Here is a 24,086-nt window from a genome sequence, read left to right on the forward strand (position 1 = left end):
TTAGTTTGACTTTGATTTTTTTTTTTTTTTTTTTTTGCGGTACATGGGCCTCTCACCGTTGTGGCCTCTCCCGTTGTGGAGCACAGGCTCTGGACACGCAGGCTCAGCGGCCATGGCTCACTGGCCCAACTGCTCTGCAGTATGTGGGATCTTCCCGGACCGGGGCACGAACCCATGTCCCTTTCATCAGCAGGCGGACGCTCAACCACTGTGCCACCAGGGAAGCCCTGAATATTACTTTCAATACTATTTTGAAGAGAAGTGGCAAAAGCAGGCATCCTTATCTTGTTCCTGATCTTAGTGGAAAAACTTTCAGGCTTTCACATTTAGAATGATGTTAGATATGGGTTTTAATATATGGCCTCTATTATGTGGAGGTAATTTCCTTCTATTCTGAGTTAGAGTGTGATGAAAGGATTTTGAATTTTGTCTAATGCTTAAACTGATTTAATCTCCTTCTTAGTTATAGGTCTATCATATTTTCTATGTCTTTGTGATTCCACCTTGGTAGCTTTTGAGTTTCTAGGAATTTGTCTATTTCATCGAAGTTATGCAACTTGTTGGCATATAATTATTCATAATACTCTTGTAATTCTTATTATTTCTTGAGAATTGGTAGTTATGTTCCCACTTTCATTTCTGATTTTAGTAATCTGAATCTTCCCTTTTTTTCTTGAGCATTCTAGTTAAAGGTTTGTCAATTTTGTTCATCTTTTTTGAAGAACCAATTTTCGTTTTTATCGATTTTCTCTATTATCTTTCTATTCTCTGTTTATCTCCACTCTAATTGTTATTATTTCCTTCCTTCTGCTAGCTCACGGTTTGGTTTATTCTTCTTTTGCTAGTTCCTTAAGTTGTAAAGTTCGGTTGCTGATTTGAGCTCTTTCTTTTATTTTCAATGTAAGTATTAACAGTTATAAACTTCTTGCACAAGATTATTAACTACTCTGAGCCTCAGATTCCTCAACTGAAAATTGCAGTAAAAGCACCTGCTTCGTGGCATTATTTCAAAGATTTAATGTACTATTAAATTAAACTCTTGGTAAAACGCCACACACAGAGGAAAATGTTCCATAACTGTTAGATGCTATTACTACTACTATTACCATTAGGCTCTATAAAGTCAGGTACTCCTACAGTTAAGGACTACCTGAGTCTAGATCCACCCGTTAGCTATATGACAATGGGCACGTTTCTTCACCACTGGAAGCCTCAAGTTTTTCACCTATGAAATGGAAATAATGTCGATCTGGCAGGGTTACATGAATCAAATGAGATATATGTAAAGTATACAGCCCACGCGCCTAGAGCCCGTGCTCTGCAACAAGAGAAGCCACCGCAGTGAGAAGCCTGTGCACCGCAACGAAGAGTAGCCCCCGCTCACTGCAGCTACAGAACACCCGCGCGCAGCAACGAAGACCCAACACAGCCAAAAATAAAATAAATACATTTATTTTTTTAAATGGATAACCAACAAGGACCTACTGTATAGCACAGGGAACTCTGCTCAATGTCATGTGGCAAGCTGGATGGGAGGGGAGTTTGGGGGAGAATGAATACATGCATATGTATGGCTGAGCCCCTTTCCTGTTCACCTGAAACTATCACACATTTTTAATTGGCTATACTCCAATATAAAATAAAAAGTTAAAAAAAAAAGAAAATTTATTCCTTGAAGGAACAAGTAGAGACTTGTTGTTTCACAGAGCACCTCCCACTGTAAACTAATGTCACCTTCATTCATTCTTCTCTGTTCTTTCCATGACAGATGATTCAACACAAGGAAGTTCTTCTGGCCTCTCAGGTGGTGCTGTTGCCGGCATCGTGATTGGAGTCCTGGCTGGCGTAGATCTGATTGCACCCCTGGTGTATTTCCTGTATATGAGATAGACTGAAGGGTATGATGCCTTTCCTCTTGTTCTGCTTTCTCTGAGGCTAATCGTCATGCTCGGGAGAGGGAAGGAGACTTCATCTCTGTCTCTGGCCTGGATCTGCTCCTCATGCTTCCTAAAGCCCTGCTTCTTGGCACTAATTCTAATGGGTCTCTTCTTCCCTGGTCTTCACGCTTCCTGTGCCCTACTCTCTCTTGGACATAGTTATTCCCATCCCCACCTGGTTTAGAGGGGGCAGAACCAATTATGTTCCTCTGTCCCCAGTCAGGGAAGCCAAGGTCCAAGAAGGAAAACTAATGAGGAAATGAAAGAAGCAGGAGGAAGGGGGTCCTGCACTCTCTCGACAACAGTAGCAGGAGGAGGGAGGGACAGGACAGGAAGAGAACCTAAGAAAAGCAAAAACAACCAAAGGCCTCCTGGGCAATAAATAAAGTGACAAAGAAACAGCATCTACCTACACAAGGGGAAAGGTGTCAGGGTAGAAATAAGCTCAGAAGCAGTTGGCATGAATGGCCCCAAATGTGAACAGCCAGTAAGCAGGAGAGGAGTAAACACCAGAAGGGATGATGGGTAGATTGAAGGAGGAGGTCCTCAGAGGAAAGAGGACCAACCAAGGTATAAAGGAACATTGAGGAGCCCCAAGGAGTCATGCTGACAGGGTCCTTCCTAATTCAAGGAGCAAAGGTCCTGTGCCTGGGAATAGCAGTCACAGTGTCTGGTATTCATTTAGGGCAAGTGACCAGCGCAATCTCACAGAGCACAAATCCTCAGACCACAACCAGAGTAAGTAAACCTGCTCACCTAGTGAGAGCTCGTATGTCCTACTATATACCCTGCCCTACCAGGGAATCCCGGATTTCCAAGTGAATCTCTACCTTCTGAATTATTCGAGGGGATCTCAGTTTCCCAAGCTTAAACTGGCATAGGTCCTCACGCCCTTCCTAGCCATGTAAGATTCCCCTGAGACACAGCTGGGGGAGAGACACTCGCCCCTCCTAGGCCAGGCAAGCCAAGCAGGCCATGAGATGGACATGTTTCCAGGAGCCTTTTCCTCATCCTACCTCCTTCCCCCTCCTGCCTCTATTACGGATGCGGGCATCTCCTTTGGTGAGACTTTCCCTGCCTTTGGTGCTCTGGGTACTGTGGGCCTCAATGCCCCTCCTTGCCGCTGGAGCCTGCTGCTGAGACACACACCTGGGCAAAACTCGGGCCTTGTGAACTGGAAGAAATCTTCAGAAGTGCACTGAAGCCTCTCCCCACCCCTCCTTGGTCTCATGCCCTGGGGTCTGGACCGCAGACTGAGGGAAGCGAATTCCTTAAGTCTTAATCATGGGCCACCCCCCCACTCCACCCTCTCACCACCTGCCACCTCCTTCAGCTAGAAGCACAACAGCTTAGGAACACCACGTTCTGAGGCCATAAGTCAGCTCTGCATTTTCATGGGTTGGTAACTTCTTTTGCTTCCCCAGGTCAGGGCTACTCTGACAATTCACCCAACAAGGCAGTTTCATTGGATCTTTTTCTCATGAAAATATCTCTGTGTAGAATGGGTTATTCTTGAAGACACAAATGGGAGATCAAGTTTGGATCAAAGTTCCTGACTGCAACAACAAACAAAGAAGTATTGGTTAATCACTCCCATGGGTCTAATTCATGCAAGAACGTTGACTTTAGAATTTTTCCCATCCTGTATTTCAATCCTGGCTGTGACCTTAAGCAAGTAACTTAACCTCATTGATCCTCAGCTTTGCCCTCTGTAAAATGGGCATGCTGCCTACTTCAAAGGGAAGGTCAAGGAATTAAATGACAGAAATGCAAAGCCCTCATCACAATGCCCAGCTCAAGGAAGGCACTAGATCACTCTCCTTCCTCTGCCTCCAATCTGATCCTGCCCTTACTGTCAAATGATCATTTCCATTCTAATGGGTCTGAGGCCTTAGTTCCTTTACTGTCTATTAATAAATTTTACTGAATATTCTCATCTTAACCTTCAACAGGATATACATACATACCGAAAAGTGCTTAAACCATATTTTAACAATCTGAACAACCCATGGAAGCAGCACCAAAATCGATAAATAAAACATGTCATTCCCCTCCCTAAAAAAAGACCTCCAGTTACTTCCCTTCAAAGAGTAACCACTATCCTCACTTCCAATGCACTGGATTAGTTTGCCTGATTACGTTCTTACATAAAGGAAAAACACAGTATGTCCTTACATGTATCTGGCTTCTTTCATTCAAAACTGTTTTGTAAGATTCATCCATCTCATTGTATGCCCTTGAGCTTAAGTTATTCTCATTGCTGTATCATCGTATTTCACTGTAGCATTCCATAATCTATCTCTCCTAATGATCATTCAATAGGATGTTAGTAAGCAGAGAAAATGGGTAATAAAAGCCCTTCTCTGAAGCGAAAAGGTTCAAAGCGGTGAAAGCATGTGGTGCTGATTCACACTGGACAAGGTGAGGGCCTGGCCTACAACACGGATTTAACTGACTGCTGTTCATTCCTTTCAGATTGACGAAGGTGCGTATTCTGCCCCGAACTTCAATGCCCAGGAATCAAAGAAACCAACTTCAGCCTCCTATCCCCAACAGCTACAGAAGTGGTTTATTTAGAAGTTAAAAAAAAAAAAAAAAGTAGTGTTCCCTGCATTACTGACTTATTCCAAGTTTCTCATCCCCATCGCTAGGAGATTCTTTCACTGTCAGGGAAAATGGGAAGTGTGTCTCCCCGCCCCCCGCCCCGCCCCCCACACCTCCCTAATGACGCACATCCTGGCTGCCGGGTCACAGCCCCTTCCTTCAGTGTCAGTAGATGAAAAGGTACATCCAGGAGGAGGTCTGGAGGAAACCCAACCTTCCTTGTCAAAGTGGACCTTGGGAGAGAGTTGCCAGAACGTCCACCCCTCCCATTTGCTGACCCTAGACCAGTTTTATTTATTTATTATAAATTTATTTATTTATTTGTTTTTTATTTTTGGCTGCGTTGGGTCTTCGTTGCTGCGCGCGGGCTTTCTCTAGTTGCAGCGAGCGGGGCTACTCTTCTCGTTGTGGTGCGCGGGCTTCTCATTGCGGTGGCTTCTCTTGTTGTGGAGCACGGGCTCTAGGTGCGCGGGCTTCAGTAGTTGTGGCTCACGGGCTCTGGAGCACAGGCTCAGTAGTTGTGGCACACGGGCTTAGTTGCTCCGCGTCATGTGGGATCTTCCCGGACCAGGGCTCGAACCCGTGTCCCCTGCATTGGCAGGCGGGTTCTTAACCACTATGCCACCAGGGAAGCCCTAGACCAGTTTTAAGCTTGCGTATTCAGAGCACACGCATTCCTTCCCACCTCAGTCCTGTCCTATTGGAGTCTAACTTGAATTTGCCATAACCTTGAGAGTTATGTCCTTATGCACTGAAATGCATGTGCCAGAAAAGAAGAGAGAGAAACAGGAAAAGGAAAAGCTTCTCCTAGCTCTTCAAAGTTCAGTATAAATCCACAGGAAAATACATATATAACCAATTTAGGACTGCAAATTCTACACCTTTGTCTACTGTCAGGATTGTCTACCTGTAGGATCAGGGCCTAAACACCTTGCTGCTTACCTAGAACACCACCTAGGCCCTTTGGAAAACTCTTCTTCAGAGAACCTACCAGAAGAAACTAAAAAACTACTTGTCTAGGTCCATAAGTAATTCCTAATAAAAAATGCAAAAAATGCAGGTACGTTTAAATAACTTTATGGGCTTTACTCCAGGAAGTGTCCACAGAGGAAGGGGTTATTGCTTTAGGGGGCAGTTGGCACTTAACACATACAATCTGCTGGGACTTGGGAAAGGAATCAGAAAGCTACCCTTCAGAGATGATCTAAATAATTGCTAAAGAATGCACAGTTTGTGGTACTGAGTTTTTCCCCTTCCTTCTGAGACATTCTGCAATTTTAATTGTTGTAACTCCTTTCTATGTGAAAGGGGTTGTTTACTTAATTTGCTATGTAAGCCAATCTGACTGCGTTAGGTGAAAGACGCCACCAAAACCCCTCAAGTCCCTCTGGCCAGGAGCTCCTCAAGCTTTTTATGTCAGGGGCTCCACGTAGAAAATAAGAAGAAGCAGCTTTCTACATTCGTGGCCAGAAAGGGATCTCGCTCAGTTTCTAGGCACCTCAGACCAACCATCAGCACCATTCTATTCCGCGTTCCTGCCTGTGCACGTTCCATCTGCCCCACTCACCTTCTCAGGAAACCCTGGCCTCTGCTAAGGTGTGTTTGGTTCTTGAGAAGCAGGAGCACCTGAAGGGGACACGACCACCCACGCAGCTGGCCTCGTTTACAACCTAGAAAGCTGCACTGGTGCCGTTGCTCCTTAGGACGCAAGGGGAGGATCATAGCTCAGCTCTGGGCTTCGTGAAAGCCTCTGAAATTTGTTTTCTCCCATGGGGTCTATGAGACCCAATGTGTCAGCATAAAAAGGACGGGCAGGAGAAGGAGAGGCACGTCTACTTCCCACCCAGCCTCCTTCTGCATGGATGGAACCTCCTTGAGGCTGTTGAGAGAAAGGTTTTATTCCATATTCATTACTTGATCTAATGCTGTGTGGAAAAATACTGCTTCCAGTACTGAATTCTCATCTTTGGTCTCTACTGAAATCTCCCTTGCACACTAGTGCCTCACTGCCTTCCTAAAAACTGGTTCACTCTCCTACCCAAGAACCTACAGTGACCTCCCCTGGTCTACCAGATAAGTTCAAATTTCTTCCTCTTTACTAATACTTCTTACTTCCTTTCCCACTACTCTCTAGTATTATTCCTCCATTCTAATTAGCTCTGTCTCCTTATCCATCCCTGATCCTCTTCCCCATACACACATAGACTTCTTAGTCCCAATAATATGCCTGAAATCAACTACCAAACAGGGCAATGTCCTTTCTCTTATCTCATGGAGCAGTTACCCACACCAGTCATCACAAGCAAAAACTCCAACCATGGGGAAGATGAGGACCCTGTAGCATTAACGTGTAAACCTCAGATTCAGGACATGACCAACCTGTGATTGAGAATCTTTTCCTGATGACCAATTTATGTGTTCATGAAATCCTTATGGAGCACCTACTGTGCTACAGGTCTCAGTGTTAGACCCCATGAAAGATACAGAAATGAGAAATACAGGGTCCCTACCCCAGGGAATATAAAGCAGAAGACAAGAGATAAGACATAAAAAATTATAATACAGAAGTAGAAATGGAAAATGCCACAAGAGAAGAGAGGGAGAAATCCAATAGGAAATATGACTACACATGAAACGACTGGGAAAATTTTAAAAACAACTGGTATTCAGACCATACCCACAGATTCCAATTAATTGGTGTGGGGTGGAACCCAGGCACTGGTAATCTTTAAACTTTCCAAGATACTTTTTTTTTTATATAAATTTATTTATTTATTTATTTATTTTTGGCTGAGTTGGGTCTTTGATGCTGTGTGTGGGCTTTCTCTAGTTGCGGCGAGCGAGGGCCACTCCCCGTTGCAGTGCACGGGCCTCTCACTGCAGAGGCCTCTCCCGTTGCAGCGCACGGGCTCTATGTGCGTGGGCTTCAGTAGTTGTGTCTCGCGGGCTCTAGAGCACAAGCTCAGAAGGTGTGGCACACGGGCTCAGCTGCTCCGCAGCATGTGGGATCTTCCCGGACCAGGGCCCGAACCCGTGTCCTCTGCACCGGCAGGCGGACTCCCAACCAATGCGCCACCAGGGAAGCCCCTCCAAGATACTTTTAATGTGTAGCCAGGATGGAGAACCTCTGCTATAAGAAGTAAGACTTAAGTGTAAAAGCAGTGGGTTTTAGTTAGGAGTATAAATCAGAATTACCTAGGGAACACTTTCACCGTTCGTAAGAAGCCCATAAACCATCACTAAAGAAGCTGATACAGTATGTCTGGGGTGAGATCTGGGCTTTATATTTTGAAAAGCTCCCAGGTGATTCTCACACGTATTTTATGTTAGCAAACACCTAAAACATAGCTATGATGGATATACAAAAATAAACTCAAAATGGATTAAAGACCTAAACGTGAGACTGGATACTATAAAACTCCTAGAGGAAAACATAGGCAGAACACTCTTTGACATAAATCGCAGCAATATTTTTTTGGATCTGTCTCCTAAGGCAAAGGAAACAAAAGCAAAAATAAACAAATGGGACCTAATTAAACTTAAAAACTTTTGCACAGCAAAGGGAACCATCGTCAGAACAAAAAGACATCCTACTGAATGGAAGAAAATATTTGCAAATGATATGACTGATAAAGTGTTAACATCCAACACATATAAACGGCTTATACAACTCAACATCAAAAAAGCAAACAACGCAATTAAAAAACGGGCAGAAGAACTGAATACACATTTTTCCAAAGAGGAAACGCAGATGGCCAAAAGGCACATGAAAAGATGCTCAACATGGCTAATCATCAGAGAAATGCAAATCAAAACCACAATGAGGTATCACCTCACGCTTGTCAGAATGGCCATCATCAAATAGAACGTAGGGACTTCCCTGGTGGTTCAATGGCTAAGACTCCACGCTCCTAATGCAGGGTGCCTGGGTTCGATCCCTGGTCAGGGAACCAGATCCCACATGCCGCAACTAAGAGTTCACATGCCACAACTAAAGATCCCTCGTGCGTCAACTAAGACCCGGCACAGCCAAATAAATAAATAAATAAATATTAAAGGGAAAAAAAAGAACACAAAAAAGAAATATTGGAGAAGATGTGGAGAAAATGGAACCCTCCTACACTGTTGGTGGGAATGTGAATTGGTGTAGCCACTGTGGAAAACAGTATGGAGGTTCCTCAAAAAATTAAAAATAGAATTACCATATCAGCCAACAACTTCACTGCTGGGTATATAACCAAAGAAACTACAAAAACATTAATTCGAAAAGATACATGCACCCCAATGTTCATAGCAGCATTATTTACAATTCCCAAGGTATGGAAGTAACCTAAGTGCCCATCAACAGATGAATGGATAAAGAAGAAGTGATATATATATGTACACACACACACACACACAGGAATATTATTCAACCATAAAAAAGAATTAAATTTTGCCATTTGCAACAACATGGACAGACCTGAAAGGCTTTATGCTAAGTGAAATAAGTCAGAAAGACAAAGACAAATACAGCCTCTCTTCATCCATAAATCGGGGGAAGGAAGAATTAATCTAAATGACCTCTAGGCTTTGCTATTCAAAGTGCTGTTCAAACCAGCAAGAACGGCATCATCCAAAAGTTTATTAGAAATGCAGAATCTCAGGCTCCGCCAGAAAAATCAGATTTGTATTGAACAAGATACTCAGGTGATCTGTAAGCACATTAAAGTTTGGGTCACTTCTCTAAAGTGTCTACCACTTCTACAGTGCAATGGTTTCAGACTCACCTCAACTCTGTCACTTAGCAGGGGAAAAAAAAAATTTTACCTCATCACTTCACTTGCGCCCTTTTCCTGATCCTAACCAGAGCTCTCAGGCTTGCCCGTACCCCAGTAGAGTTTTCAGAAACACGGATGGGGCAGCGCTGCCGCCTTGTGGTCATGATCAGTAAATGCACTTGATCTTACCGTTCTCACCTGGAAAGGAGGCGGGAGGGTTGGCAGAGGGGGGTGACGTCTAAGTCACAGATGAGATAAGAGAATCACAACCACCCACTATGACTGGAAGTAACTGTCAGACAGACCTGGGCCTACATCATAGAGTAATGTCACATTTCAAAGGGCAGATTTTATAATACCTAATAAAATGTGGTATTAGTGGGAATCCTGGGTCCCAGACCAAGATCTACCCTTGGAAACTTCAAGAAAAAAAAAAATCACTGTGACAGTTATTTTCAGACATCCAGCCCCCACCTGAACTCCATCAGTAAACTTGTAATTTTCCAAGGAAACTTACTTTGCTCTGACAGTTGTCTCTCACCCTGAGCCAAAGTGTGTCTGATGTAGACTCACCAAGCCTGCGGCTACTCTGTGTAGGCACAGAAATAAGCCTCATACCTTTCACACGACAGACCTTCACATTCTTGTGAACAACCACCATACGCCCTTCCATCTTCCCTCAGCCATTTCCAAAAGGACATATTCGGAAGTTCCCTGTACTCTCCTGTAACCTTCTGAAGGGCAAGTGAAGTGTGTCAACCAGAGCAGAAACTCTGAATCCTGGGAGTGTCCCAAGCACAGCAACAGAGCCACAGGATGACCCACATCCCCATTCTGAGCACTTCACCTGTATTTAGAAAGCCAAATTCCACATCAGCTCATGTGAGGAGATGGGTTCTCGACTTGCACTGCTACCCAGTCATCCCATAGCTGTGTAGGTGTACAATTTTTGTTGTTTTATTTTTTTTGCAGTACGCGGGCCTCTCACCGTTGTGGCCTCTCCCGCTGCGGAGCACAGGCTCCGGACGCGCAGGCTCAGCGGCCATGGCTCACGGGCCCAGCCGCTCCGCGGCATGTGGGATCTTCCCGGACCGGGGCACGAACCTGTGTCCCCTGCATCGGCAGGCGGACTCTCAACCACTGCGCCACCAGGGAAGCCCCTGTTGTTTTATTTTTAAGAAATATCTATTAGAGCCTGTGATGCAGTATGCGCTGGGGACACAAGCATGAATCCGACCTGGTCCCTGCCCTCACTGAGGGCCAGGTAAGGAGGGAACCCAGTCCAAAGCCAGAGCATTGCTGTTACGTGAGAAACACTTTGATAGAGGTGAACACAGACGTGGGGGCCCATCTCGTCAACCCCCTGTGAAGACTGTCCACTCTGGGTTTTCTGGGCTCCCGTTTTCCTCATTTCAAGCTTAAAGTGAAAAAGAGAGAGAACGCAAGTGTCCCCGATTTTTGCAGTCAAGGTTCAACCAGACATTTCTCTCTGGATAATCCAAGATGTTGGTGGGCTCCCACTTCATTCTGATGTCCTCTCTCTCCTACCAGAGCTCACCACACCGGCACATGCAGCAGCCCGGCAGCAGCTTACTAACAGACATTCCAGCAAGTCAGGAAACTTGAGTTTTTCTTCCCTGGCTTTGAGGATAACTGACTGTGATCTTGAACAAGTCATGTAACTTCCCTGAGCTTTCATTCCCGCTTCCATAAAGTGGAGCAGCTGGACTAACTCTCCACGGGTCTATGTGTGTAGTGGGAGCTCCTTAGAGATAGCGTCACACCTTCTTCTTCTCGGGAGCCACCACCTGCAAATACCGGGCATACATTATGGACTCAAATGCTCACTGAATGTGTGTATGAATAAATGACTCTTCTTAGAGCAACAGGAAGCATGGAGTCAATCAACAAGCATTTGTGAATGTCTACTACGTATACTGTAGAGTGGGGAAACCAAATAACTGGGAAAATGGTTATCTCTCCCACTTTCCCCTTATCTCCTTCCTGGAGGCGGAACTTTGAAAGTCACAAAGGCTGTGCTTACACAACTAAAGTTCTCAAGACGCTCTAATTAGTTGTCAATATTAACAAGAGAAGAGTCTGACTCTTTTCCAGGGAGGAGCCACATCGGTGGTTTACATCAGACCAAGTGTAGACCGAGCCTCCAACTCGAGGACAATCTCCACTGCCTAGCACAGTGCCTGCCTCCTGCAGGTGCTTTATAAACTTTGTAGTAGCAAGGTCTACAGTCAACCCTCCAACATGTCCATAGGCAGAAATAATCTGAAATTGAGAGGGTAAGAATGAGCAAACAAAAACCATGCCTGGCCTCTTCCCTCCTCTTGGCTGGAACAAAAGTCACACCACCTTTACTCACTCCTGCCTGGAAGAGCCAGGGAGGACGTCCTGTTAACCTTCCCCTCAGCCCCATAAATATCACCCAGCACTTAAGCCCAGCCTCCCCCCATCTTTGAACCCATTTCCTGAAGCCTCTGGAATGAGTCACACTCAGTAAGTGCTGGTATTGTGTACCCTCGATGTTTGCTCCAAGTAGTATCACCTCCTTGCGCTTTGGGCTGTTTCCAGACAAGGTCTGAAACAAGAGCCCCAGCAGCCTGGGCAAACACCTTCCCCGCTGTGGCTCCTGTTTCTCAAACCCTCTTGGACATGAAGCCTTGAGGGCCTTCCACCAACCCAGTTCCCTCTCCTTTAGGCGGGAGCCACGAGCCCACAGCCACCTGCCTGACCAACAACAAGGAGGCCTGCTTTGACCCAGTGCTCCAGGTCAGGGTTCGGGGCAAGAGAGAAGAGCCTCTCCTCCTTGATCCTCTCTGCTTCCCTCCTTACGTGGCCACAGACTTGGAGGAAATTGTAAACAGTGGGGACAAGGCAACTTCCCAAACGACACTGCTATTGCTGATCCAAGGACGGGAGTGGGGAGGACAGAGGGGAAACACGCCGTGTGAGTCTCTCTTTGCCGGCCCTTAGCACTCTCTTTCCTGCCAGACACTAAGCTAGAAAATGTCACTCACATGTATTGGGAAATTCAAACAAGGAAAAAGACTTGGGGAAGCAATCATAGCACACTGGCGGGTAGGGAGGCGGGAGGGGGGCGGGGAGGGGCTGAGAACTGCTGCCAAGTTATCTGTCGCCCTCTCATGTTCCTAAGAATACGCTTCACTCCTTCTCTTTGGCCACCTTTACCTTCCAGATTCCCATAAATCACATGGTCCAGTTACCTAATGAGACCAGCGTCACTTGGCCGTTCTCGCCCTCTAATGGGAACACTGGCCTGGGAGTAAGGCTCAGACCCCCAAGCCACGTACCACGCACGGCCTGAGCCACTCCAAGAACTCGGGACCCTCTCACTGGGAACCTTTCACACACTCTTCAAGCAACGCACAGCAGCACCAACAGTTGGAATGAAAGTTCTAATCTCTTCCCTCCTTCTGTTGCTGCCACTAATGCTGGTGTCCACGGTCCGCAGCAGCTCAAATCCAGGTAAAAAAAATTTCTTTTTTTCTATGAAAGATAAAGAGGGGGGAGAAACATGGCAAAACAGAAAAGAACGTGACCACACATGCAGTAAAATGTAGCCCTTTTAGGTTACAGGGATTAGGGGCAAGTTAGCCTGTCTCAGTGCCCGTTTCTTCACTTACAAAAAGGAAAGAACTGTACATAAATCCAAACAGCAGCTCAAATCCAGGTAAAAAAAAATTCTTTTTCTATGAAAGATAAAAAGGGGGGAGAAACATGGCAAAACAGAAAAGAACGTGACCACACATGCAGTAAAATGTAGCCCTTTTAGGTTACAGGGATTAGGGGCAAGTTAGCCTGTCTCAGTGCCCGTTTCTTCACTTACAAAAAGGAAAGAACTGTACATAAATCCAAAGAGTGTTGTGAGAGTTAAAGAAGCCCGTGTGTATGGAAGTGTCTGCAACTGTAGCTGGCGGGGGAGAAAAAAGTAATGGCCCAACAAAGATTTGCTGCCTCACCTGCCCCCCAGTCCCTGTGCTAGAGAGTAATGAATGTCCCCGGGGCCAGGCTTGGAGGCAGTGGTGGGAGGGTGCTGAAGGCAACTGTACAACCACAGACAGTAAGTCATCCTCGATTGGATTCTTTACAGCGCACCAGATGTGCCCCAACAATTTTTAATGCTGTTTCACGGTATGGTGATAAACTAGAAAAATCACACCACCAGGTAGTACCCATGATTGAAACTGTAGGCACACCAAGCCCTGTTTGAACAGCTCACCTTTGGGAAGCAGACCCTGGGTTAGGGGCTCCGAATCGGCTCCACTTTTCACTACAGCTGAAGTGGCCTAGCCCTTAGCAGAACAGCTGTGCAGAAGAGACCTCATCCCGACCTATGTCTGCACTCGAGGGGAACATCTCCCCCCGGGCTACTTTGAGGTGAAATAGCTTTGTTATATACTGAGCATCAGCTCTGTCCTAAAATCAGGAGTTCTCCCTACTCCACCCCAATTTCCAACGTTCCCTCCCTTACAGAGAGAGCTCTCTGGAAGCTGCTGGGCCCCCCAGCCCTGGGGCCTAGACCACCATTCTGGAAGCGAAGGCTTTTCCACCACTAGGACAGACACCACTAGAGTCCTCAGCCTGGATTCCAAGCTGCAGCCGCAGCTGCCTTTCCAGTCCAGCCCTCCTGGCACTAAGTGCTCCGTGCTCCACTCAGCTAGGCCTCGGGCTGCTCCGAGCTGCTCCTGTGCTTTCCCACCAGCTCAGCTTCGCTCACAAAACCCACCCCAAGCCCCTCCTCCCACAGCCTCCCTTGATTCGTCCCAGGACCACACGTGAGCCCTCCCGCCTGTGAACAAGCTTAACCCTAGCTCGACTCTCTGCCCTTTTCACGTTCTACCTTAAGTTGAGGTGTTGGTGTGCCTCTCCCACCTCCACCCCTGCCCTTCTACACTGTAACCTCCCTCTGGCACAATCTGGTGTATTGTTTCCACACCCCTCACACTATCCCGCACGGTGCTCAGTAAATATTCGCAAAGTGAAAGAATAAATCCTCAGGTTTCTGAGCTCAAAATGTTGCCCTTAGGAGACTCGACACCCGCGTCTCATAGCAGGCCCACTGACATTAGGGCTGGATAATTCCTTGCTGTGAGGAGGGGGGGCTGTTCTGTGCTTTGTAACCTGTTTAACAACAGGTTACAGGATGTTTAACAACATCCACATGGCCTCCACCTGCTAGAAGCCAAGAGCAGCCTCTCCCCTACCACCCTGCCCCGCCCAGTTAGTAGAGCCAAAAATATCTCCAGACATTGCTAAATGTCCCCTGGAGGGGGAACCACTGCCCAGTGGGGCCACTGCTCTCTACCAATAATTCTCAAACATGGCGACACGTTTAGACTCACCTGGACCTTGAGACTCAGACTTGAATTGAGGGGAACCGCAATCCAAATCCTGGCTCCATCACCTACTTTGAAACCCTGGACAAGATGCTTAACATTTTTCAGCCTCAGTTTTATCTTCTTAAAATGAATAAAATACCACTTAGCGTGTGCAACTGTTGTGAAGAGTAAACTATGGATAATGTGAACCTAATAAGGGTTCAGTAAATGGACTGAGTAAAATTTCTAAAGTACCTACTAAGGCACAGGAGCAATGAACCGGGGAAAGCTCACTGAGCTGCCAGGTGGCGCGATTACAAACCAGAGGGGACCGGTGGTGGCTGGGCTCAATTCTTGTTTCCCAGGCAAGGGGAGTTTGCAATGATGGACCAAGTCTGGCAAGAAGAAATAAAACACTACACAATCCTCCCGCCCCAAAATTCTCCAAATAAAATCTGATCTTGCTTTATCTCTTCAAATAACCACATACATGTTTAATAGGCTTTTCACAGGGAAGAGGGAAAAAAAAGAGAACCAATGACAATGTTAAGAAATAAATTACTTACAATGATAGAATACTCATTCCTTGTAAGATGACTTATTAATTATAAAATTGTTTATAATAAATAGCTCCCATGTGTTAACCAGTCCTATGTGGCAGGCTTCTCCTAAGCGCTTTATACATACTACTTCATTGTGTCCTCACAGAAATGTAGTGTACTTTTTTATTTTTAACTTTTCATTTTTCCGGCTTAAAAATGTCGTGAAAAGAATCAGAGCTCCAATAGATCCAAAAACCCCCACACGGTTTTTCTCATAACCGTAATATGATTATCAAGACCAGAAAATTAGCCATGATACAATACTATTAACTAATGTACGAATTTTCAGAATTTGCTAATCACCCATTGACGTCCTTTTCCTGGTCAGAATCCGATCCAGGATCCTACACTGAAGAAAGGCATCATCTCTCCTGGTCTCCTCCAATCTAGGCACTTTCTCAGCTTTCCTTGTCTTTCAGGACCCTGACATTTTTAAGAGTACTGTCAGTTACTTTGTAGAACGTGCCTCAATTGGGGCTTATCTGATATTTCCTCATGACTAAATTCAGCTTATGCACTTCTGGCACTGAGACCATAGAAGTGGTACTTGCCTTCTCAGCGCAGCACATCAGAAGGCCCACGCTAACAGTCTCTCTCATGATGGGTGATGTTACGTTTGAACACTGCTTAAGGTGGTGTCCATAAAGGTACTATTTTCTCATTGTAGTTAATAAGTACCCTGTGGAGAGATACTTTGAGACTATGCAAATAGCCTGTTTCTTCTCATCATATTCTTGCCCGTTAATTTTTAAAATCCATTGATGATTCTTGCCTACAACAGGTATTATAGAGTCTTAGCAAAGCAGTGATTTTCTATTTCCATCATTCCTTCTACATTTATTAATTAAGATTCTACTATAAGAAAGAGCTGTTCCTTCTTTCCCATTTATTTAGGTATTCCATTATTTATTTTTATAAGTAAAGACTTGGGGATATTTGGGGATTATAATCTATTACTATCCTTATTCACCACGTCGCTCGTATTGTCCCAAAGCTGGCCACTGAGCTCCAGGTGGCTTTGGTGTCTTTTTTTTGTGTGTGTGGTAAGCGGGCCTCTCACCGCTGCGGCCTCTCCCGTTGCGGAGCACAGGCTCCGGACGCGCAGGCCCAGCGGCCATGGCTCACGGGCCCAGCCGCTCCGCCGCATGTGGGATCTTCCCAGACCGGGGCACGAACCCGCGTCCCCTGCATCGGCAGGCGGACCCCCAACCACTGCGCCACCAGGGAAGCCCTTTGGTGTCTTTCTGACATGTCATTTCTTTAGCAGTTCCTGACTTTCTCACACCACGAGATGTTCCAGCCTCATCTTGTACTTCCCTTCCGCAGCCCTGGCGTCATCCATTTGTCCACGGAGCCCTGGTTCCTTTCATGGGGGAGTGATATTCACAAACCTTGGGCACTAGGTATTGCCCATGGCTACTAGGGCTAGTGCGTCTAGGCCCTCTGGTGGACAGATGTGTGCATACGCACACCAATGTACTTTTTTTAGCCCCGTTTTATTGGATTGGGCAAAAAGTTCATTCGGGTAAGATGTTACCAAAAACCCGAACAAACATTTTGGCCAATCCAATCCAAATTATGTAAATGAGGCACAGAAAAGGTAAGCAGCTTGTCCAAAAATCACAATGCTAGTAAGTAGCGAAAATGAGAAGTCAAAATAATAATAGAGCTACTGCAAAACCTAACAAGTGGAAGTAACTTCTTTACACATACAAGTCAGCAAAAAGCAGTAAGCCTAATACTCCAGCATAGACACTCCCTTTGGGAAATAACTAGAAGTCTGCAATAATAACCACAATAATACCCGTCGTGTACTGAGCACCTCCTCCGGCACCAGCCCCCGTAGCTCCTTTATTCCTAACAACACTGCAAGGTGGATACTAACATCCACTCCTTACAAACCAGAGAACCAAAGATCGTAGAAGCTAAGTGACTTCTCCCAGGCTACAGAGTTAACTGACAGAGGAAGCAGTTGACCCCAGGTCTGCCTGGATATAAAGTCCATGCTATTCTACTGTATTAATATTATCCAAAGCTGATTTTACGTAGAACAGAAATAAGCTTTTACTTTAATAGTTATATGTTTATTTTAATGCATGTTAGGAGAACAAGCTAAGCATGTATCAAACCCATAATCTCACAGATAACATTGCATAGGATGAAGCTCTTATGTAAATTAAATTTATTTAGAAAAAAGTATCAAGTAAATAGTAGAAAAGGTGGTATAAGTTACAGCAAAAATCATTAAGGTGGTCCAAAAATGTCTGACTGACACTTGGAGGACATAATATTATAGTAACACCTTCGTTTTCAGTTACACCATGAAGTTAGGGTCATGTAGGGCTGCAGAAAGAACAGCAGACTACGAGCCTTGGACCAAGGCTTTAGCTCCAGGTGTGTCACCATTACCTTTGTGAACTTGGGCATTTCATTTGCTCACTCTAGGCCTCAGTTTTCTCACCTGAAAATAAGAGATGGTGATTTAGTTAATTAGTACAATGCTTTAAAAACAACTTGGTAATGATATCAAGAAACATAAAACTGTTCATAACTTTTGACCCAGTAATTCCATTTTGGGAAATCTTGCCCAAGGCAGCAATCCAACATTTGGAAAACGGTTACAAGCACAAAGAAATTTATCAATCTCCAAAAATAAAACAATCTAAACATTCAGCAATGAGAGAAGAGTTAAATAATCGGAAACACATATACTTGAGAGTGTTAGTCAGTCATTCAAAATGTCTGTTATAAATGTTGTAGGAAAACAAAGGAACAAGCTTATAAAGTGAACAAAAAGAAATTGGCTCACATACTATGGTTATCACTTCATTTAAAAATTATATGCAGGGACTTCCCTGGTGGCGCAGTGGTTATGAATCCACCTTCCGGTGCAGGGGACACAGGTTCAAGACCTAGTCCAGGAAGACCCCACATGCCGCGGAGCAACTAAGCCCGTGTGCCACAACTACTGAAGCCTGCGCACCTAGAGCCCGTGATCCACAACAAGAGAAGCCACTGCACTGAGAAGCCCACACACCACGACGAAGAGTAGCCCCCGCTCGCCGCAACTAGAGAAAGCCTGCGGGCAGCAACAAAGACCCAACGCAGCCAAAAATGAATAAATTAAATTCATTAATTTAACAAAATTATATGCAGTAAACAACCAAAATTCCAACAGCTGATAAGGGTAAAGATTTCTTCATTTTTACTTTACAAATTTTCTCTAATATAGTTATATTGCATTAAAAACGGAAAAGAAAAACTTCTCAGTGAAGGGGTTCCACTAATAATCTCCAAGTTTCCTTCTGGCTCTAGTATTCTGTGGCTTTTCTCTGGAACCAGAAGTAGAGATCAGGTGACAGTGATATAGTAGAAAAGTTTAGACAGCTGGGGTTATGCCCGTTGAAATTACTTTAATGCCACTCCAAACAGCACATGAAAACACTTGGGAACCAGCACTTGGAGAAATGATGCAACACCCTTCATCTGTGTGGCAGAAAGAGTTTGGGAAATAGGAGAGCGGGATTGAACCGGATGCTGCTCTAAGGGCCCTCTCTGGACAACTTGTTCATCCGCTTATCAAACAAACATTTACCACGTGTCTACCATGTGTCAGGAGCCCTGTAGCTGAATGACCACTGAGCCATTGGTTCAGAGTCTAGTGAGGAAGAAAAATTTTTAGTTTGCTAGGACCGCCATAACAAAATACCACGGACTGGGAGGCTTAAACAACAGCAACTTATTTTCTCACAATTCTGGTGGCTGGAAGTCAAAGATCAATGTGTCAGCAACTTTGGTTTCTTCTGAGGGCTCTCTCCTTGCCTTACAGATGGCCATCTCCTCGCTCTTTCCTCACCTGGTCATTCCTCTGTGCATGTACATGCCTGGTGTCTCTCTGTGTGCCCAAATCTCTTCTCCTTATAAGGACTCCAGTCAGACTGGATTAGAGCCCAACCATCAGGGCCTCATTTTAACTTAATCATCTCTTTAAAGGCCCTATCCTCAAATACAGTCATTCTGAGTTATTAAGGGTTAGGGCTTCAATGAATTTTAGGGGGACACAATTCAGTCCACAACACATTTCAAACAACAAACTATAACTGTGCAAGGATAGAGCTGTATTGAAATGTGACGGGGAACCATGGGAAACCGTAATTAATTCTGGCAGGAGATATGAGCAACTCCTGTACAGAGGAAGCATCATCTGGACCCAGTTCTAGCTCAAGAATCTCTATAAAACATCATACTTGATTGTCATAAAAATATTTTAGGTATCACAAAATGGGAATAAGATAGCATCAGGTGGTAAGACAGACTTGAATAGAGGCCAAAAGAGGAATGGATTTGTTGCAGAGGAACAAAGGTAAATACCATCTTCTTACAGTTAAACTGGGATTATGGATTCAAATACAACCGAAGGTGGAGGTCCAGTGAAGCTCCTGACTGGTTTATGGAATAATCTACTCCTTGCTCTCATTCCTTAGGTCATGAGGATTTTAATATGTGTAGGGAGGGATCTTAATGGGGGAGGTTGTAAGGTGTTGATTAACCCCTACCTATTGTCCTCTCTTCCATCCAGAAGCCATTCTTTCTCCACCTACCTCCAGCTAAGCTTTTCTCTAGGCCAGATTTTAAACCTCAATTCCTTATCCATTTAAAATACTCCTCTCTTGAAGCACCCTAGATCCCTGAGTAAAAAGGAAGAGCAATGGAGCTACGCTGACCTCGGTAGCACAATGATAGGGGACCAATTCTCTTGGTCCCTTCGCTTTCCAGTGACTGGAAGTGACCATTTTCCTTCCTACAGGGATTGCCAGAGGCCATAGGGACCAACGCCAGGCTTCTGGGAGGTGGCTCCAGGACGGAGGCCAAGAATGTGAGTGCAAAGGTCAGTAATCCAGCATTGACAACAGCGATGCACCATCAGATCCCAACTTGCTCCCTTGAGTCCCTCTGGGACCGGAGCAGATGTTATCTGAGCTGACCTCACCCTCTCCCCTCTCCACAAGCCCATCACATGCAGCACCAACACTTATTTTCTTCCTGAGTTTCATGTAAGAACCAGACTCCTCCAAGGTCCAGCGGGGAGCTGGCTGAATCTCTGGCTGCCCCCTCTCCCTTACCCTCTTTTCCCCAACAACCCAGGGCTGCCTTCCAAGTCTTTCCTGGACCCCATTCTCAACCTTATTTTACTCACAGGTAAGACTGAAATCAGAGAGGCAAGGCTTGCTTGAGGTAAAGCAGCCACTAAAAAGCAGACACCTAGGTCTTATTCCTCATTTTTCAGTCTCCCTAATGATACCCTGATGCCTCCTCCAAACCTGCCACCAAATCCTTGCCCATACAGGTCAGGCAAACAACTTAGAGACCCTGGTGCTCATATAACTGGATATCTTCACTGTTCTGTGTTGACCCTTTCCCACACCACTGCAGTATGAAAACGAATCGAGAGGCAAGGAAGATGGCGAGTAAAGCCCTGACTCAAACATATTAACCCTTCTAAGCAGCAACTCCCTTATTTCAGATTGGTTCCTGAGAGCCCCTGAAAGAAAACTCATGACAGTGCCCAGGCTGCCAAAGAAGCCGTGTCCCTGTGATCATTTCAAGGGCAGAGTGAAGAAAACCAGTAAGTTGCAAAAGAATGACCGTCCTTAAACCAGAGTCACTCTGTGGAATCAACTAGGGCTGGAGCAGGGGTTGTGAAGAGACAAGAGAAATGAAATGAAGACCAGGATAAGCACACTTCTCAGCCATTTCTACTCAGTGTCAGCTTGTGGGGAAATAGGAAGAGAAAGAAAAGCAAAACGCAATTCTCCTAATACTAGAGAGGCTTAACCAAATTCCTTAATGATAGAATGCCATTGCGTATCAAAGTGGAGGCAGATGGGGCTGTTGGGGACCCGTCATTGATCTCTGACCATGACACCGGTGTTGGTGTCAAACAAAATGTGATTCCTCCCTAGTCTAGGTATAAATAAATGTCATATAAAAAGAATATTGGCAAGAGGTAAACTGATTGATGTTATGATATTATCAAGAATGGGATGAATCTAGATCCTTATCACTGTTGACGGAGGTAAAATAAAATTTGGTAGTACCTATCAAAAATTTAAATGTGTGGGGCTTCCCTGGTGGCGCAGTGGTTGAGAGTCCGCCTGCCGATGCAGGGGATACGGGTTCGTGCCCCGGTCCGGGAAGATCCCACATGCCGCGGAGCGGCTGGGCCCGTGAGCCATGGCCGCTGGGCCTGTGCGTCCAGAGCCTGTGCTTTGCAACGGGAGAGGCCGCAACAGTGAGAGGCAAACTTAAATGTGTGTACCTTTTAACCAGTAATCTCACTTCAAGAAATCTCTAGTATAGAATACTAGCATGAATATTCAGATATATGTATAAGAATATAGCAGTATTGTAGTGACAATTAACATATTAAATGCTCATTATTAACAGACTTATAGTTTGTTCATTTTACAACGTATACAAATATCAAATCATGGTGTTGTACGCCTGAAACTAATATAATGTTAGATGTCAGTTATACCTCAATAAAAAATTCATCAAGAGCAAATTGGGCAATTCTGCACTTGTCAAAAATAATTAGGTAGATCATTATATGTTGATTGGAAAGATGTCCACAATATATTAAGTGAATAAAAGGTGCAGAGACCCCCTAGTTCAAGCCCATCACAAAAATAAATTTCAGTGAATTAAAGGTCTAAATTTGAAAGACAAACTTACAAGGGAATATTGGAGGCTATATTCATGACCTTGGGGTAGGAAAGGATTTCTTAAACAAGTAACAAAAATTATAAGTCATAAAGGAAAAGATTAGTAAATTTGACTTTATTGAAATTAAGAAATTTTGGTCATCAAAAGAAAATGACAAGAAGAAGAAGAGTAGGGGTATGTCTGCAAATATTAATGTCGATAAAGGATTAATATTCAGACTGATAAGTAATTCCTATAGATCCATGAGAGGAAGGCAGGAAACACAACAAATAGGCAAAAGAGTTGAGGAGGCACTTCAGAGACAAGAAATCCAAATAGCTAATAAACATGTGAAATGGCACTCAACCTTACTAGTAACTGAGAAAATATGAGTTAAAACCGAACAGAGGAAAAAAAAAAAAAAACCGAACAGAGGGACTTCCCTGGTGGCGCAGTGATTAAGAATCTGCCTGCCAACGCAGGGGACATGGGTTCGAGCCCTGGTCCAGGAAGATCCCACATGCCGCGGAGCAACTAAGCCCGTGCGCCACAACTACTGAGCCTGCGCTCTAGAGCGCGTGCTCTATAACAAGGGAAGCCACCACATTGAGAAGCCTGCGCACTGCAACGAAGACCCAATGCAGCCAAAAATAAATAAATAAATTTATTTTTTTTTAAAAAAGATCACTCTACATCATAACATTGGCAACAATTTTGAATTTTTGAATTTTATTTTATTTATTTTTTTATACAGCAGGTTCTTATTAGTCATCCACTTTATACATATTAGTGTATATATGTCAATCCCAAGGATTGGCAACAATTTTAATGTCTGATAATTCCATGTATTGTCAGAGAGTAGAACAGAGAAACTATCATCTCCTGCTAAAGGGAGTGTAAACTGGTAAACCACTTTGAGAAAGTGCTGGTAGTTATCTACTAAAGTTTAATTTCTGTGACCAAGCAACTCCACTCTTAGCAATTCCATACTCAAAAGGAATGTTGCTTATGTACAGTGGAAGAAATGAACAAGGATTTCATAGCAGGATTGTTTATAACTATCCCAAACTGGAAATTGGTCAGTGAATAAATAAGTAGTAGTATATTTGAATATTATATATCTGTGAGAATGAACAATAATAAAGCAACATAATGTTGAGTAGAAGAGAAAAAAATAAGAGAGAATAGTTATAGCATGATTTGATATACATAAAGTTTAAAATAAGGCAAAATTAAACTAAATTATATAGGAATGTATAGGTAGGTGGTAAAGCCATAAAGAAAAGAAAATAGACGTGCCATAATAAAAGATTTGTTAAAGGAACGTAGCAAAAACAATATGTATAGGATAAGCTCATTTTGTTTTTTAAAGTGAACTATTATGTTTATATACAAAAATGTATGGAAAACTATGGAGCAAACTAGTAACAACAGTTAGCTCTACAGAATGAGGAGTAGCAGCTGGGGTTGGGGCATCCTTTAACTTTTTACTGGATATACTTTTTCATTTTAATTTTTCCCATGGGATGAGTCTTACTTTTAACATTTTAAAAGCTCTCATAAAAAATGTTTTTAACAGTAGTCTCTCCCTTTTCTTTTCACCCTAGGGCACCAAAGACACCACAAGAAGCCAATCAAACCCTCCAGAGCCTGCCAGCAATTTCTCAGACGATGTCAGCTGGCAAGTTTTGCTCTGCCCTTATAGGAGCTCTGAGAGCCCACCGTCCGGATAAAACATTCTGTCAACAAGGCAGTGAGCGCACCTAGAAGATGCTCTTCTCCCACCTCAAGCTCCCCATCCCTGTCCCTACTCCCTAAATCATCCCAAAAAGCATGTTCCCCAAGATTATTGCCCCCTCTAGTGGCTTCTTTTCTTGTCAGTCTTTTCCTGGGGCCTCCCCTTACCCAGGCTTAAACTTACTTACCGGGAATCTCTGGTTGCCTAGCTGTTCCCACTGGATCTTAAATACAGCCAAGCAAGTAGTAAACAAAAGTCAATAAATATATTTAAATGTAATAGGTCAAAATCATTTTCAAATGGGGTCTGGAAACTCACATTCAATCCAGACAACCCACTTTACCCTGTTCATTCCAAACTCAATCCAGATTATACACACACCTCTA

The 24,086-nt window shown here is 44.3% G+C and overlaps 1 protein-coding gene across 1 annotated transcript; it reads left to right on the forward strand.

Moving 5' to 3' along the window:
- Positions 1–12,057: 12,057 nt before the first annotated feature.
- On the forward strand, positions 12,058–23,667 carry CXCL17 (C-X-C motif chemokine ligand 17). Its single transcript, XM_024768710.1, has 5 exons — positions 12,058–12,263; positions 12,513–12,802; positions 20,065–20,145; positions 20,782–20,883; positions 23,570–23,667. Exons 2-5 carry the CDS (start codon positions 12,724–12,726, stop codon positions 23,665–23,667), a joined length of 360 nt encoding a protein of 119 aa, XP_024624478.1. The 5' UTR covers positions 12,058–12,263; positions 12,513–12,723.
- The last annotated feature ends 419 nt before the right edge of the window (positions 23,668–24,086 follow it).

Source organism: Neophocaena asiaeorientalis, unplaced genomic scaffold, assembly GCF_003031525.2.
Source record: "Neophocaena asiaeorientalis asiaeorientalis breed wild unplaced genomic scaffold, Neophocaena_asiaeorientalis_V1.1 scaffold629, whole genome shotgun sequence".
Classification (NCBI taxonomy): Eukaryota; Metazoa; Chordata; class Mammalia; order Artiodactyla; family Phocoenidae; genus Neophocaena; species Neophocaena asiaeorientalis.

What these genes read in the sequence shown, in the direction of transcription:
- CXCL17 (XM_024768710.1), top strand. Translation starts at nt 12,724, where the DNA reads ATGAAAGTTCTAATCTCTTCCCTCCTTCTGTTGCTGCCACTAATGCTG. An exon ending in CCGCAGCAGCTCAAATCCAG is followed by an intron (nt 12,803 to 20,064) that starts GTAAAAAAAATT and finishes TCCTTCCTACAG; the next exon opens with GGATTGCCAGAGGCCATAGG. An exon ending in GGGCAGAGTGAAGAAAACCA is followed by an intron (nt 20,884 to 23,569) that starts GTAAGTTGCAAA and finishes TTTTCACCCTAG; the next exon opens with GGCACCAAAGACACCACAAG.